This window comes from Syzygium oleosum, unplaced genomic scaffold (genome assembly GCF_021117445.2).
Source record: "Syzygium oleosum isolate NSW1041296 unplaced genomic scaffold, Sole_v2.1 Sole_v2.38, whole genome shotgun sequence".
In the NCBI taxonomy this organism is placed as follows: Eukaryota; Viridiplantae; Streptophyta; class Magnoliopsida; order Myrtales; family Myrtaceae; genus Syzygium; species Syzygium oleosum.
In genome coordinates this window covers 2,070,640-2,087,993 of record NW_026607522.1, presented here as the reverse complement: position 1 = coordinate 2,087,993, position 17,354 = coordinate 2,070,640, and the positions used below count along the sequence as shown (strand labels likewise).

Sequence of the window (17,354 nt, the reverse complement as noted above, 5' to 3'; positions counted from 1 at the left end):
CAATTTATTTCACGATAATCGATATATAAGCCATTTCAAATAATCAACAGGGTAGTAAATGCCCGATCCGAGCTTTTATGCAATAACAATGCTATTTAAGTCATAACATATCCGATTCATATCGCTTTCGAAATATGAGCTTACAAACTCAAAGAAGATATAGCACCACTCACCTGGAATCCCCAAAAATCACACCACGGCTCTCACTCGAATCAAAGATCTCGTAATCCTATCAATTAAACGAGAATCGACGTCAACACCAAGTAAAACACCATTTCACTAACGACTAGACTAAACTAAGCTTAGACACTAACTAAAACGACTCAAACATGCCCACAAATTGCTCCTCCAAAGCGATTATCCAAATCATCCGCAACGCGAAACTTGATCGCGCCATAACTTTTTCCACCAAACCCTGTTTCAAGCGGGCTTATAGTCAATAAAAAGCCCATTCATAGCACTACAATAACCCCAACTTGACCATCCCAAAATCGAGCCGTAAACCGACGAAAATCGGCCTAAAAGCCACTGGTCGCGCACTGTTCACCTTGTGCGGCCAACTTCAAAAATTCGTAACCGGCAAACCGTGAGTTTAAATCTAGTTCCGTAGCATCCCATAGCCCCACAACACCCCAAACTACCAATTCTATATATATACGCAGCTCAACGCATCAAAAATCGGACTTCACCGCTCAAATAACACATAATTCCGAAATTGAGCCCTAACTCGGAAAAATATTCCGATTGAACGAACGAGGGGCGCGAATACTTACCGGACGTTGCTAATCGAAGTCGAATCGGCTTGGCGAAACTCCCTCGGCACAAAACCCTCTTCTCTTTTCTCTTTTTCTTCTTCCTCTTTCCTTTCCTCTCTTTTCTTCTCTTTTCCTCTCCTTTCTTCTCTTTACATTTCGTTCTCGGCGAGAGCTCTCGGTTCCTTTTATTTCAGCCGAGAGTCCACTCGTAGCTTCGTTGACCTATTGACTTTTGACCTTTTTTTGTTTTTGGAAATATTACACGTGATGCACCTCTAACGGGAACCGGTCACCTCGGTCCGGTTTGCTAAAAGGAGATCTATATAGGGGTAAAACCGGCCCCTTTCAGACGGTGCTCTGACCTCCCAAGCCGCGGTCAATCCCTTCTTAGTAAACCACACCAAAAATCGGTTATATCGAACCAAACTAATTCAAGAAAGTGATTAAGTCAATCGTCGAGCCCAATAGTCCGACGCCCGACTTCACGAGACTTAAACTAACACCCTAGAGGATCTACATATGTATGAAGTATCACGTACTTTAGGATGAATGAACTCGAACACAGCAATCAAAAACCGAGACAATCGAATTAGTGAATTACGACAGTTTTGCGCTTTTCGCCTTGTTTCAACCATATCAGTTTTAAACAGCGTGTGCAGGTGTTCATCTTCTTCTACCTTGATGCGGAGACACAAAGCTTGATAAAGAGGGTTTTCTTGATCACGAACGAAAGCTCGAGAGGCGTGAGAGAGATCCCTAATGCCACCTACAGTTCACTTGCTTCCTGGGGTTCAGCGTGGCGGATCCTTCCCTAACTTCTCTCGATCGTTTCGAGGTCGATACCAGCTCAAAACACCACATGCCAGCCACCACGAAGATCGTTTTTCAATCTATTTTCCGACGGTGCATCGCTGGCGCACAATGATTCTATGTGTGGCTTCCCATATCGATTCAAAAACTGTTAGCAATATTAGGAAATTTACTCGATTATGTATTTCTTAGGGATGAGTATATTAAAAGTCCTAAAATATGTCACGAAAGTGCAATTGAGTCATAAAACTTTTAAAAAACACAATCAAGTCCTAAAACTTATCAAGTTTGAGCAATCAAGTTCTCCTATTAACTCCATCCAACTTTTTTTTTGTCGATAACTCCATCCAAGTTGATAAATGAAAAATGCTAACAAGTTTTAGGACTTAGTCTTTTCATTAACTCCATCCAACTTGACAAATGAAAAATGCTAATAAGTTTTGGGACTTGATTGCACCAACTTGACAAGACAAAAAGGCTTAAGGAGAGCTACATCCTAACAAACAAACTCAATAACATCTCCTGTATTTAACAACCAAAGGTAAATTGGAAACACCAATTTCTTTTTGTTCTTTTACTAACAATTAAACTTTCACAATGTACTTATATTGGCACGTTAATTCACGTATATAATATTTTCATTATCTTTTTTTGTGGAAACTAACATTTTGGTGGGATAAAGCAAAAAGTTGCCTTTAAATTTTAAAAAGCATAAACACATATGGCCGTAGATATTGTTCGATGAACGCATAGAAGAGACAACTCGACAGCAACACTAACTAAACAGCATACGTATCAGACAGTTTGATAGCAACATCAATAAGCATTGAAATCTAGTGAGACACAATTGGGACTTAGGGTTGATGTGCCTGTCGCTACATTCCATGCCCGGTTTGAACTTTTGCTTTCAGCAGGTATCGATCCCATGCTTTTACTGTGTGTTTGCATTCTATCGTGTAGAACATAATCTGATCACCCCAATGACTTGAAAACCAAGATTTATTAGAGAGGAATATAAGAGCAAACTTATAATGAACCAAAGATAGTTGGCTGAATATAGTAATAGCATACTACATATTGCTCACTGGTGCTAGATAAAGATAAATATGCCCTTGTCAACTATCTTATAAGGGATGCATTAATTAAAATAAATGGGGTAAACCGGCGAAGTATTGGGATAGAATAGCCCGAAATTTTGCTCGACGCCGGCGGGTTTCTGATTCTCATTGAACAGCGCGAAGAGGAAGCCTCCCACGCTACGGTCCGGATGCTTAGGCGTCCCGGTGTTGGCCTGATACCTCTTCACAAGGTTCTGGTTATAAGTTTGTGCAAGCGCTGGAGTGGTGAAGTTACCATTTCCAGCAGAAGGCCAGCCGCTCTCGGAAATCACCAAATCCACATTGGTCACGCCTTCCTTCTCCATCGCCCAATAAAAGGCGTCCACGACCGCGTCGTGCAAGTTCGAGTAACTCAAGGGGCCATCCTGAACCACCGGGCCGGTTGCGGTGAATTGGGAGTAATCCAATCTCACGTTGACCGGATCGGAGGCGTACGCAAAGTACGGATAAATATTAATCATCAATGGCCAGCCATTGCTTGACAAAAATTTTATGATTCCAACCATGTCGGCACGAGCCGCATCAGAGAATGTGGCTTGTGACGGCGGGTAAGAAGTCCCTAAGGTTGAAGTCGGGACCACAGTGGTGATCTTTATTCCGCTGTATCCGTAGCTTTTAACAACACTTTGCAGATTCTGCATCGCAGGCAGTACGTACCGACCTAAATCTCCAGGAACCACTTCGTTACCAGCCGAAAGATACGTAATGTTGACACCACTCACGTACGGTTGCACGTTGGCGTCAAACCATGCCTTAGCCGCAGCGACGCTCGACCCTATGTTTTGTAAATCCTGATTCTTGGTGCCCAACGTGACCTCTCTCCCACTGCCTCTCAGCGCAGCGAGTGCATCAGGGTTGGGATCAAAGAGCCGCACCTTGCCGATGCCGTATCTTTGGTAGAGTTGGACCACAGCCGCCGGAGAAGGGAGGTTGTCCCCGATCATCCCGTAGCACACGCCGACGTCGAGCCGCGCCTCCGTGGTCGCGATTTGGTGGTGAGCAAACGCGAACGTCAGTAGCATGAGAATGATATTGACCAATGCCATCTTTGGGATTCTTGTTACCCTACTCCAAACACATAAAATTTATCATTATTCAGTAATCCAAAACCCTAGAAAAAACATAGTAATATCAATCCGATGGTAATGTTTTTTCCGACAATGACATAAAAACTAATAAAATAGGAGCATTAGTTCCTTTTGTCTAATAACATCACCATATGAGAGAAGATATACGCAAAAACTCGCTGGTAAAGCTCGAAGCAAACTAGTAATATCATGAGCCTGGAGTTTACCTGTTATCCACTTAGCTTCTGCTGCCCGCTGCAATATGAATACTTTTTCTTGTTTGCCAGTATATATATAGATACCTGGTAACTATATATTCTATTTGTAAGGCCGTGATATATGGAAATAAATCGAAGGAAATTAGAGCCCATCCTTATCCATAAAGCATAGGAAAAGATTATACATCGTTTGAGGTAAGAAAGGATTTCGTCCAAAGAAAAAAAGGTAAGAAGAGATTTTTTTTTACGGCATATTATCCATATGCCGTAAAAAAAGATCAAGGAAGAGATTATAATTTGCAAAATTAGAACCCACGTTAATTAGAATTCTACAACTGCATGATACAGTGTGAATATTTGTTCTTATCGATACTTAAGTGTATGTTGCAAAGTGGGCTTACCTGTCGTTATGATGATTCACATTTCCATCGCGGGCAATAGCGTGATTCCCATTTCCGAAGTCGCTTATGTGTTTTTTGAAAACGAGAAGGCTATTTCTTATATCGAAATAGTGGTGGGGTGGAGGAATCTATCAATTGATTATCAAGGATTGGATTATAAGAAAAGGGTAATTACATATCGCCGCGAATTAATTAATAAGGCGGTAGATTATTTATTTATTTTTCTGTTCCGACAATTTTTCTTGAGGAAAAAAAGTCAAATTCAATTGATTTCTGAAAAGTCATAAGCAACTTTCTCTCTCGGCTCTTAGCTCTGATCAAGCTCAGCCCTTAATTATGCCTTTCAAGAATAGTTTACGATCTGACCAAAAAAAAAAAAAGTATAGTTTACAAGATCAAAGCATATTCGATCAAAGCTAAGAGCCGAGAGAGAAAGTACACAAAAGTTTGGCTTTACAATCTCACCCCTTAATTATGCCTGTCAAGTATAGCTTTGTAGATTCCAATGACATCAAAAGTACACAAAGGCAATCATTAATAAGCAAATTTAGAAAAATCAGTAACAATGTTCTCAAACATCTCGATTCGAACTGTACCCAGTTTTGTCATCTCTTTAATCTTTCTAGTCATCGTATCCATCATTGGAACCAAAATAATTAAGGTTGAAACCATTAAAATCTCAAATTAGTTCCCCGTGATACCCCACTCTAATTTTCGTCACACAAAAAATTAGTCCTAACTTTTTAATTAGCTGGGTTTAAGTCTGGTCAAGTTCATACATCTTTAACTTTACAATCCCAAAATTAGACGAACCACCTTTCACTCTCTCTCAAGTAAAAGCATAATTCCAAAATTAAAATTTTAAAATTTTAAAAATTCTTCACCGTATTATGATTTTTTTTGAAATTCCAAAAAAAAAAAAGGTTTGATGTCTTTTCATATTGAATCGAAAACACAATACATATTGAAGACCCAAGAATAATGACCTGCATTTTAAGCAAAACCGAATTGGACCGAATTGACCCGACCCGGCCCGACCCGTTTCCTTTGTAGATCAAATTGGGCCTATCACGCTAACGAACAATCTCAACTCGAATTGGTTGTATCTTTTCAGAAGTTACAAAATTCAAAAATAAAAAAACAATAATAATTTTTTATTCGAATTTGCAGTTTGTCTTTTGAAACGATATTAGTTCAAAAGGCAACGTTTTCAGAGCAAGGGTTGTATATTTTCTAAAACACAGTTATAAATTCGTCGTTTCTGTCTCAATACTTTTTATTTCTCGATTTTTCTTTGTCAAAATAATACAGTCATAGTTTTCATTTGTTCCCGTTCTGAATTGTTGATTGTTTGTTTACAAACAAACTAAGAGGTGCATTGTCCCACATCAAAAAGATATAAATGGCAATTATTTTGCAGTTTTTTTTTAATTTCGAATTTAAAAAAAATGACAAGTTGTGCACTTTTGAAACAATAGTTTGTTCGTAAAAGGGTTAAGCTATTATATATTCAACATTTCTCGTTCAATACTTTTTTCCTGTCAATTTTTGGTTTCTTTCTTAAAAAAATAGGATTTTTCTTCAATTGTTTCCTTATTAGAGAAATACCAAGACCGATATTTGATATTCTCATTTTGAGACTTTGTTGTACCTTGGAGAATCTTTGCCAGTAAGCAATTAGCCACTTTGTAGGGCAAACAATTCCTTAAAATAGTGTATTCATGCCATAAAGTCTGATTTTTTTCCCAACAATTTTAAGGAACTATTTCTATAATGATGGAGTCGGACTCAATCAAAGTCATGAATCAAGACATTGTGAAACTGGACCGTTTTGATGGCAACAACTTTGCTCGTTGCAAAGACAAGATGATGTTTCATCTCATTGCCTTGAAGATTTCTTACATTTTAGATCCCAATCCGATGCCTATAGAGGATCCAAAGCCTACCATTAAAAGAGAACAACCAAGTGCAGAAGCCATTGGATTCTTGGAATGGCAAAAGACAGATAAAAGTCAAGACAAAAGAGATTTTTTAAACATGCTAATAAAAATTATTATTATTATTATTTTTGAAATACCGTGATGATGCTTTAAGTGTTTTCCAAATGAAAACATTTCTTTATTAAACATAATACAAATACCCTAAACTTAATTTGTCCAAAGGTAGCTTATTGAAAATTCATTTGCAAGAATTCTTTTTTGATATCTCCAGCATATAGTCATCTTATTACTAGCGAGGTGTCAATGTGCTTTGAGCAAGACTTCACCTACCAAATTATAAATATAGCTATCATCGTAGCTTATTAGGATGTCTTATAATTTGAAAACAGAATTCGTTGCATTTGAATCGAGAATTCGATTATAAGATAATCAACTTTTTGAAAGTTTTATAAGAATTTCATCATGTATGTAGAAATTGATTATTCCCCTTTTTGTTTTGGCCAAATTGCAATAAAAATCCTCGCTTTTTCTCCATTTTTCAATTTTATCCCCACTTTTTGAGTTTTATAATATGAATCTTGACCTTTTGAACTCGTATCAAACCTATCCTAAGATTAGATTTACCCCAAAAACTATAGTCTGATTACCCTTTTACCCTTTTTTAGCATCATGCATTTGCAAGATTCTTACTAAGGCCATCTTTTCTATAAGAAAACCTATTTTTTTTTATATATATGAAAATAGTGGTGGGTTGGAATCTATCAGTTGATTTTCAAAACTAGCATACTACTTATTGCATACTACATATTGCACAAGATGGATGTTTAAGTATAATAGCATACTACATATTGCACTGCAAATAACAAAGATGCCCTTAAACGCCTTAATGTGACGCACATATTAACCGTGGCTAGTGCGTTGAAACCTGCATATCCAGATGATTTTGTGTATAAAGTCATTACAGGTACTGATTTTCTTGTATTGGCTGCTTTCCCTTAATAGTTGCAACAAGCACACAACGGTTGTCCGCTATTTTTGGCTTCTTTCAATATGAAATTCCACAGATTACTCGGTGCAATCCTTTCTATTAAATACCTAGATGGATTAGAAGAATAAACATACTGGATACCATTTACATATCGGCATTTATGTCTGAAAGGTCAAGGGCCACAAACGATAGTCCGGACTACAGATAAACATGGAATGCTAGTGGCTATTTATACAGGATTACTTGGAACCTACTTTAATGGTTTATGCTGGACTTTGACTTTAATTGCCCGCTAAAGCTATGATTAACTTTTTTCAATGCTAATCATTTATTAGATTTGTGATTTAATTGAACTAAAGATGTGTGTTTTGCAGTGTTAAAATCGTTGTGGCTTATCTCATGAAAAAGCATGGCTTGAGCCTTTCTCAAGCTTTGGAGCATTTGAAGAGCAGACGGCCACAAGCATCTCCTAATTCTAGTTTCATTTCACAACTGCAGGACTATGAGAAATTTCTGCCAGGTGCCTAATCATTGTCAATACTAGTTGGATTTATTTACATGCATTGATAAGCATCTATCCAACATGAATGGAAGAGCTGTTATACACGTAATATACGTAACGCAATACTGTTTGTTATAATCAGAATATATAGAAAGAGATAATAAAGATACAAATTTTTATTTATTTTTATTTTTTTATAATAATGACCAAGCCAATGTTTATATAATCTTTAATATATAAAGATGTTGAATCACAACCTTTTTGTGGATAATTAACAGGAAATTCAACAGTAGGTGAGGTACGGCTAATCGAATCTCCTTAAAGCAATTAGTTCCTACCAATAGTGCTAAACAGTTCACGAACTATGCCTCCTAAGATACAATACCTCGAACCCATTTGTATTAGCACTGTACGAACAGAACTCTATCGCACACTTCTTAAAACCGATACACTTGGAGGAGTGAATTTCTAAAGAAGAATTCTTATTTTGAATAACTCTATCTCATTCGGTATTTAAGGAAGACTTCAAACTAATTATCGTGAACTGAAGAAATCCTCTGAAAAACTTCTTCACGAAAGCTGAAGAGATGCGTCCTTTAACGCATCCATTAATTTGCCCATTAATGTATCCGCAAAAACTGTTGCACGAGGGCTGAAGAAAAAGGCGTCCATTAACGCATCCATTAGTTTTTTTATTAACTCATCATAAAATCATTGCACTAGAGCTGAAGATATGCGTCGATTTAATGGATTCATCCATTAACGCGTCCATCAAAATTGGAGAGCTGAAGAACGTGTGAACTGATGTTGAGCCATTAAAAACACATAATTACTACAAGAGCAAAGCACAGAAAAAGAAAATTACAATAAAACAAAAAGAAAAAAGGAAAGTTCAATTTCTTTTTCTTATACATCTATTTTTATTACAGGACAAGAAGGCTTAAGGAGAGTTACATCCCTTACAAACAAACTCAAAAAACATCTCTTGTATTTAACAACCAAAGGTAAATTGGCAACACCAATATCTTTTTGTTCTTTTACTTAATATAAATATTACGGCTACCGGACTTTGACTTTTCTAAAAAACACTTAAACTTTCACAATATACTAATGTAGGCACGTAGATTAACATATAGTATTTTCTTTATCTTTTTTGCGATAACTAAAATTTTAGTGGGATGAAAAAAAAAAGTCAACTCTTAAAGAGCATAAACGAATATGACTGTAGATATTGTTCGATGAACGCATATAATAGACAACTTGACAGCAACACTAATAAAACAGCATATGTATCAGACAGTTTGATAGCAACATCGATAAGCATTGATACCTAGTGAGACACATTTGGAACTTAGGGTTGATGTGCCTGTCGCCACATTACAATGCCCGGTTTGAACTTTTGCTTTTAGCAGGTATTGAACCCATGTATTTGCATTCTAGTGTAGAAAACATAACTTACCTCAATGACTTGAAAAACAAGATTTATTAGAGATGAAGATAAGAGCAAACTTAATTTAACTTTTCACATTTTCCCGCCTCTGATCCTGATCACGCGGGTACTGTTCACTTTCTCTCCCGTTTTCTGATTTTCGCGGTACTGTTCACTCGCCCAGAAGGTGCGCCTCCTGGGGTGTTCCAGCCACCGTTTGTGGCTGTAACTTGGTGGCTAGACTCGCAAGGTTAGCCTTTCACTTTCTCCCGCTTGAATATAGAGATCATTGTGTCTGCTACTCGGGAGAACAGATCTGGAAATTTGGGTTTTACGGTTTTACGGCTTCTTTGTCGGTTTTGGGGGATTATCCGGCGATACTTCCCGGTTCTCGGATCAATCCTCTGCATTCTGCTAGTCTGGGCGTGGGTTGAATCTTTAAGACGGGGGTAGAATCCTTACTTGACTTTACCCAGAATCTGAGCTGGGTGCTGCTCGACTGGGTTTGAAACGTACCCTCTGCTATATGGCTCCCCTCCTTCAAAGCTGACCATGACTGAAAAGCAAAGTTCTGGGGATCCCTTACCGCGTCTGAAGGGAAACATGGAGCGAGGTTGTCCCGCCGAAGGGACCTTCTAAGCCTCCCACACACAATGCTGGCCCGTCTAGAGTCGATGCCCTATCCCGACCATTCTGGGAAAACAGAGCAACCTGCTGTTCAACCAAAGAAAAAGTCTGTATATGTGGCTCATCATGAGCAACGAAATTCTCGGGGTCGAAGTAGGGGCCGTTCCAGGTCCAACAGACGCCCGTCTGATGCTGGGATCGCCTTAGTCCCTCCAAGTGACCGATCTCATCGAAGTCGAAGCAAAGGGGCAGCATCTTCCAAGGATCCCCCTCAGGGAATGAAGCAGCAAATAACCCAGAAATCATGGGCGATGGTTGCTAGAACGATGGAAAAGGGGTATGGCCTCTCCTTTATACCTCCAACTATTGTTGATGGCAAACATGTTGTTAGAATATCTGATCATATATTGGAAGAAGCTAATCCGAAATGGAAAGAATGTATCGTTGGATACTTTGTGGGGAAAAAACTCCCCTTCAAGTTGACAGAAACAGCAATCAAAAATGTCTAGGGGTCAAATGTTATTGAAGTCTTAGCTAATCCTGATGGTTTCTTTTTTTTCCACATTCCGGACGAATTCTATCGTCGGAAAATTCTGGATGGGGGGCCTATAACCATTCTCAGAGTCCCCATGATGTTACAGCAATGGCATCCTACTCGAAACTAGTGAAAGACCAAAGATAAGTCTCTTCCTAGGTTTGGGTGAAGTTGAGGGACATGCCTGTCTCCCTCCGGTCGGCTCTGGTATTAGTGCTGTTGCCAGTGCAATCGGAAAACCTCTTCATGTTGACCTTCAAACAGAGAAGATGAAGATGATATCATACGTTAGAGTGTGCATCGAAATTAGTGCTACACAAAATCTGGCTGACTCCATTGACATTTATATGAATGAGGAAATCTGGAAGATCAAGGTTGAATATGAATGGCGCCCAATCTCGTGCACGACTTGTGGCATCTTTGGGCACAAATGTCCTCCCACAAGTGTGATACCATCTGGGCCTTCTACAGAGCCTAGTCCTCCTATTAGTGCTGATAAAGCCCCTCACAACGCTGATTCATGGCAGACGATGAGAAACAAAAAGGGCATTCCCCGCAATATTTCAGTAAATAATGCCTCCCCTGATAGTGGTGATCTCTCGGTCCCCCTCCAGATTTCTCAAAAAGGGGATCGCCAAACCCACCAGGTCAATGCAGGGACCTCTTTGGAATCCTCACCGGATTCCTCTGACTCGGAAGACCAGATAGGTGATCATGGTAGCAATGTTGGTGGTGAATCTGAGGATGAGTCTCCCTCCCCTCTCCCGACTATAACTCAACGCAAAGCTCCATTGAATCAAGCCGAAGTGCCAGCTAGCCGTCCCTCTACTTCTGGAATGGCCGACTCTTTGGCTGCAATCTCGACGGATGATGCTGATCTTGCTACCAAAGACCATCCTGTGCCTGTTACTAGGGGCCCAGTTCAAGAGAGCAGTCCCACAACTGCTAAGGCGGCCAGCCGTAAACCAAAAAAACGGGCTGGCACTAAAAGGAGGTAATTTCTCTAGACCCTTCCTTAATGTTTTTTGGCGTTTGGAATATTAGGGGTCTGGGCGACTCCATTAAACAGGCAGAAATAAGAGCCCTCGTTAGAGCTCACAATTTATCCTGTCTTGGCATCCTTGAGACAAAGATTAATCCGACCCTTTTTGAATCCCTCTCCGTTGGACTCGTGCCGGGCTGGGAGTGGAAGACCAATTATGATCTTTCGCCGCGTGGTAGAATATGGATTGGGTGGAATCCGCAAGAAATAGACCTCCAAGTCCTTTCTAGAACCACCCAAGTTATCCATGGTCGGGTTCGTTTGTTGGCACTAAATAAGACTTGTCTGTTTTCGGTTGTTTATGGAGAGCATACTTTTGTGGCTCGCCGTGCTCTTTGGACAGATCTTATGCTTTCAAGTAGTCTGTTTGAAAATGAACCTTGGCTGGTTGCCGGGGATTTTAATGCTATAAGGGACAACTCTGATAGAATGGGTAGTTCTAACGCATGGTTGCCGACCTTTGATGATTTCGGCATTTGTTTGGACCAAGTGGTCATGATGACTGAGATATACGGCCACCGGTTCTCTTGGTCAATCAGTGGGAGTAAATCGCAAGCAAAGGAAGATTGATAGGGTGCTGATTAATGCTAAGCTGGACCAGCTCGTTCTCTTATTCCGAGGCAAACTTCTTGGCTTCCGGAGTTTCTGATCACTCCCCGATGATCATCAGAATTGAACATGCAGTCTCATCGAGAAAGCCATTCAAATTCTTCAATTTTTGGCTATCTCACCAGGCTTTTCCGGATATTGTTAAGCAAGTGTGGGAGTCTCAGATCACTGGAACTCCAATGTTCCGGCTGTGCCAAAAACTCAGAATTCTAAAAGGGAGACTCGAAGCAGTTGAATAGAGACTCGTTCTCGACATTTCGCCCGCATGGCTCAAGCAAGAGAGATGCTTACGTCCACCCAAGATTCCTTAGCTTGTGATCCTTCTAATATGGATCCGCGAACCTTGAAAAGGAGCAGCTTCTCATCTTTTCCAATCTACGTCTCCAGGAGGAAGCTTTTTACAAACAAAAATCGAGGATAAGATGGCTGAATGATGGGGACTTGAACACCAAATATTTCCATCATTTCGTCAACAAGCGACAAGATAGCAACCGTATCCTCTCCGTCTCGGACTCTAATGGTGTCCTCCTTTCAGACCCGACATTAGTCCATAACCATATTATCTCGCATTTTCAGACTCTATTATGCGCAAGAGATTCTGATGATGCAAGAGATTCTGATGATCGGCCTTCCTATGCTGACATCCAGCCTATGGTAGCTCGTACTCTCAGTAGTGAACAAATCAACCTGTTATCCAAGGAGGTCTCGGAGTCCGAAATTCGTAAGACTCTCTTCTCCCTTGCCAAAGGTAAGGCCCCGGGGCCGGATGGGTACAATGTTGACTTCTTTATCTCCTCTTGGCAAGTCGTTGGGCCGTCGGTTATATTGGCTATTAAGGATTTTTTTTCAGGCTGCATGCTAAAGGAGATCAATGCCACTATTATTACACTTGTCCCCAAGGTTTCAAATGCCACGGGAATGAACGACTTTAGACCAATTGCATGCTGTAATACAATTTACAAGTGTATAGCCAAAATCCTGGCTAACCGAATTGCTGCTGTGTTGCCGTCAATTATAAGTCCTCAGCAGAATGCTTTTGTAAAGGGTAGGAGAATAGGAGACAATATACTCCTCGCACAGGAGTTATTTGCAGGCTTTCACCATGAACCCTATCTACCTAAGTGTGCCATCAAAGTTGATTTCCGAAGGCTTATGACACTGTAGACTGGAATTTTTGAAATCGGTTCACGGAAGTCTTTGGGTTCCCTACGATGATCACGAAACTTGTTATGGAATGTGTCACTTCTCCTAAATTCTCGATAGCTATCAATGGAGAATTACATGGTTTCTTTGCGAGTGGAAGAGGAATACGGCAAGGCGACCCCCTATCTCCATACCTGTTCACACTGGTTATGGAAATATTCTCTGGAATTCTGAATTCACAAACTAGGCTCCCGGGTTTTAAATTCTACTGGAGATGTAAGCCCTCTTGCCTAACACACATGTTCTTTGCCGATGATGTCCTTCTATTTTTAGAGGGAAATATCACATCTGCCACCCTCCTTAAAGAAGGGATTCAGCTCTTCTCCAAATGGTCGGGTCTTTACCCGAACCCCAACAAAAGTGAAGTGTATTTTTCTGGTGGAGCCTGCAGATACTAAGGATCGTATTCGGGCTACCTTGGGTTTTATTGAAGGCACTCTCCCTTTCCGTTACCTCGGGGTACCCATCCTCGCTTCGAGGATAACGAAAGCGGATTGTAACTCGCTTGTTAACTCCATAACGGCTCGGGCACGCTCTTGGTCCCATCGTGTTCTGTCTTTTGCTGGGCGTCTGCAACTAATCAGGTCTGTTCTCTATGCTATGCAAGTATATTGGACCAATGTCTTCACTATCCCCCAATCTGTGCTGCATAGAATAGAAATGATTCTTCGGCAATTTTTGTGGAAAGGTCCCGAATTGGGTATTGGGGGGGCAAAAGTCCCATGGAATGAAGTCTGTTTGCCTAAGGAAGAAGGTGGGCTGGGCGTTCGTAGGCTGTTCGATTGCAATAGAGCAGCGATGTTAAAACACATATGGATTCTATTTTCAGATAAAGAGTCCTTATGGTGCAAATGGATCCATTCTACCTTCCTCAAGAATAAAAACTTTTGGTTGGTACCGAAGCCCACCTTCTGCTCTTGGGCTTGGAAGAAAATCCTGGATCTACGGTCCCAATTTCGACTGCAATTTCGTTGGCATATAGGTGATGGCTCATCTGTATCATTTTGGTTTGATAATTGGCACCCTAAAGGCCCTCTTTATGAATTGTTCTCTAATAGAGAAATATATTCCTCTGGCATCCCGAGAAGTGCAACTGTCCAGGATTTCTTTTGCTCTTCATGGCATGCATCTTCATTCATGGGAAGTTTCAACTCATGGACCGACCCATTACCAACAATCGGTGACAGTCCCGATACCTTCATCTCGGCAAAGCCATTCTCTTGGGACATTCTCCACAAGCATCGGCGTGGGAGTTCATCGAACCAAGAGACCAAAAGTGTTACGGAGCTCCTTTATTTGGGACCGTAGCATTGCACCAAGGTATGCCTTTTTTCTATGGCTTATCTCCAAAAATAGACTCCCAACTCGGGTTGTGTTACTCAACTACAACAGAATTTCGGAAGCTGTTTGTGCATTCTGTAAATGTAGACCGGATTCTATAGACCACTTGTTTTTTGGTTGCCAATGCACGCGATCCCTTGCATTGTTCTGGGCAAACACTTGCAATCTCTCTTGGAGGAACAAACCGTGGGTAGATAATCTCCGCTGGGCAAGCAAATACATTACGTAGTAACGACTTCCATCATCGGATAGCTCGGTTCTCTCTTGGTGCCTTGTGCCACATTATACGAGTCCGAACGGAATCATATACTTTTCAGGAACAAGGCGATGTTCCTACCAGCCATGCGCAATCATCTTGTAAAGGTTGTTCGGGATAGAGGGTTATCTATGCATCCTGTTCAAGACACTCGCCGCAACAGGAAAATACAAACTAATTGGGGCATTTCCTCGTCCATATTCGCGTAACCTGCTGATGCGGTCTTTGTATGTATTTTTCTTAGTTAGTTGGCTGTCTTTTCAGCCTTCTTGCTTTGCTTCCGTACCTTGTTTAGCCTAACACCTTTGCACCTGTTGGGACACTTAGGTGTCGCTCTATGTGCGGGGTTTTTGTGTTTGGCTACAATCTTTGTAAGCTTCAGTTTGAAAAGTTAATACAATCCTTACCTTACCAAAAAAAAAAAGATAAGAGCAAACTTTTGAGTGTTCGAATCCCGGGTGCCGCAGGGTGACTTAACCGGTGCACGTGTGTGGTGGCTAGCACGTGTCGCCCCCAGGGTTTACCTCCCGGCTGTCGGCCGTGCGGGGGTTCCCGGGGTCACCAAAAAAAAAAAGAAGATAAGAGCAAACTTATAATGAACCAAAGATAGTTGATTGAATATAATAATAGCATACTACGTATTGCTCACTGGTGCTAATATAAAAAAAATGCCCTTGTCAACTATCTTATAAGGGATGCATTAATTAAAATAAGGGTTAATACCACGAAAAATCCTAAACTGGTACACTTGTGACACATTTACCCCAAACTATTTTTTTGACCATAAAAAACCTCAAACTGGTACACCTGTAACAATTTTACCCTGAACTATTTTTTTGACTACAAAAAACCCCAAACTGGTATATCTGTGACAATTTTACCCTGAACTTACCACAAAAAACCCTAAACTGGTACATATGTGACAATTTTACCCTGAATTAAAATTTTAATATTATTTTTTTATTTTTTCGAATTTTTATTTATTTTTTATTCTTTTCTTTTTATTTTTTTTTCATCTTCAAACCCTGGCCGGTCGCCGGTCCGGCGACCGGCCAGAGGCGGAAGCCGGCGAGGGCTGCCCTCGCCGGCGTCGGGCGAGGTCCGCCCTTGCCAGGGTCGGGCAAGGGCGACCCTAGCCTGCGTCGGGCGAGGGCCGTCCTCGCCCGCCCAGGGCAAGGGCGACCCTCGCCCTACTCAGGCGAGGGCGGCCCTCGCCGGCTTCCGCCTCTGGCCGGTCGCCGACCGGCGACCGGCCTGAGGTTGAAGGTCAAGGAAAAAAAACGAAAAGAAAAGAAAAGAAAAAATTAAAAAAAATTCAAAAAAATAATATTAAAAATTAGTTCGGGGTAAAATTGTCACATGTGTACCAGTTTAGGGTTTTTTGTGATATGTTTGGGGTAAAATTGTCACAGGTGTACCAGTTTGGGGTTTTTTATGGTCAAAAAAATAGTTTGGGGTAAATGTGTCACAAGTGTACCAGTTTAGTGTTTTTCGTAGTATTAACCCTTAAAATAAATGGGGTAAAATCAGCCCCTTTCGGACGGTGCTCTGACCTCCCGAACCGAGGTCGATCCCTTCTTAGTAAACCACACCAAAATAGGTTATATCGAACCAAACTAATTCAAGAAAGTGATTAAATCAATCGTCGAGCCCAATGGTCCGACGCCCGACTTCACGAGACTTAAACTAACACCCTAGAGGATCTACATATGTATGAAGTATCATGTACTTTAGGATGAATGAGCTCGAACACAGCAATCAAAAACCGAGACAATCGACTTAGTGAATTACGACAGTTTTGCGCCTTTCGCCTTGTTTCAACCAGATCAGTTTTAAACAGCGTGTGCAGGTGTTCATCTTCTTCTACCTTGATGCGGAGACACGAAGCTTGACAAAGAAGGTTTTCTTGATCACGAACGAAAGCTCGAGAGGCGTGAGAGAGATCCCCAATGCTGCCACCTACATTTCACTTGCTTCCTGGGGTTTAGCGTGGCGGATCCTTCCCTAACTTCTCTCGATCGTTTCGAGGTCGATACCAGCTCAAAACACCACAGGCCAGGCACCACGAAGATCTTTTTTCAATCTATTTTCCAACGGTGCATCGCTGGCGCACAATGATTCTATGTGTGGCTTCCCATATCGCTTCAAAAACTGTTAGCAATATTAGGATATTTACTCGATTATGTATTTATCTCGAGATTATGCATATATGTCCTTGATTGATTATATTTGGCATTATATTTTTCTTAGGGATGAGTGTATTAGAAGTCCTAAAATATGTCACGAAAGTGCAATTGAGTCATAAAACTTTTAAAAAGCACAATCAAGTCCTAAAATTTATCAAGTTGGAGCAATTAAGTCCTCCCATTAACTCTATCCAACTTTTTTTTGGACGATAACTCCATCCAAGTTGATAAATGAAAAATGCTAACAAGTTTTAGGAATTAGTCTTTTCATTAACTCCATCCAACTTGACAAATGAAAAATGCTAATAAGTTTTGGGACTTGATTGC

At 40.6% G+C, this 17,354-nt stretch overlaps 1 protein-coding gene across 1 annotated transcript; it reads right to left on the bottom strand.

The window, feature by feature from the left end:
• Window positions 1–2,703: 2,703 nt before the first annotated feature.
• LOC130135845 (probable glucan endo-1,3-beta-glucosidase BG4) lies at window positions 2,704–3,729 on the bottom strand. Its single transcript, XM_056305646.1, has one exon. The coding sequence runs from the start codon at window positions 3,727–3,729 to the stop codon at window positions 2,704–2,706; it is 1,026 nt and encodes a 341-aa protein (XP_056161621.1).
• Window positions 3,730–17,354: the final 13,625 nt, after the last annotated feature.

Excerpts from the sequence above, each read along its gene's own strand:
- LOC130135845 (XM_056305646.1), bottom strand. The coding sequence starts at position 3,729 with ATGGCATTGGTCAATATCATTCTCATGCTACTGACGTTCGCGTTTGCT.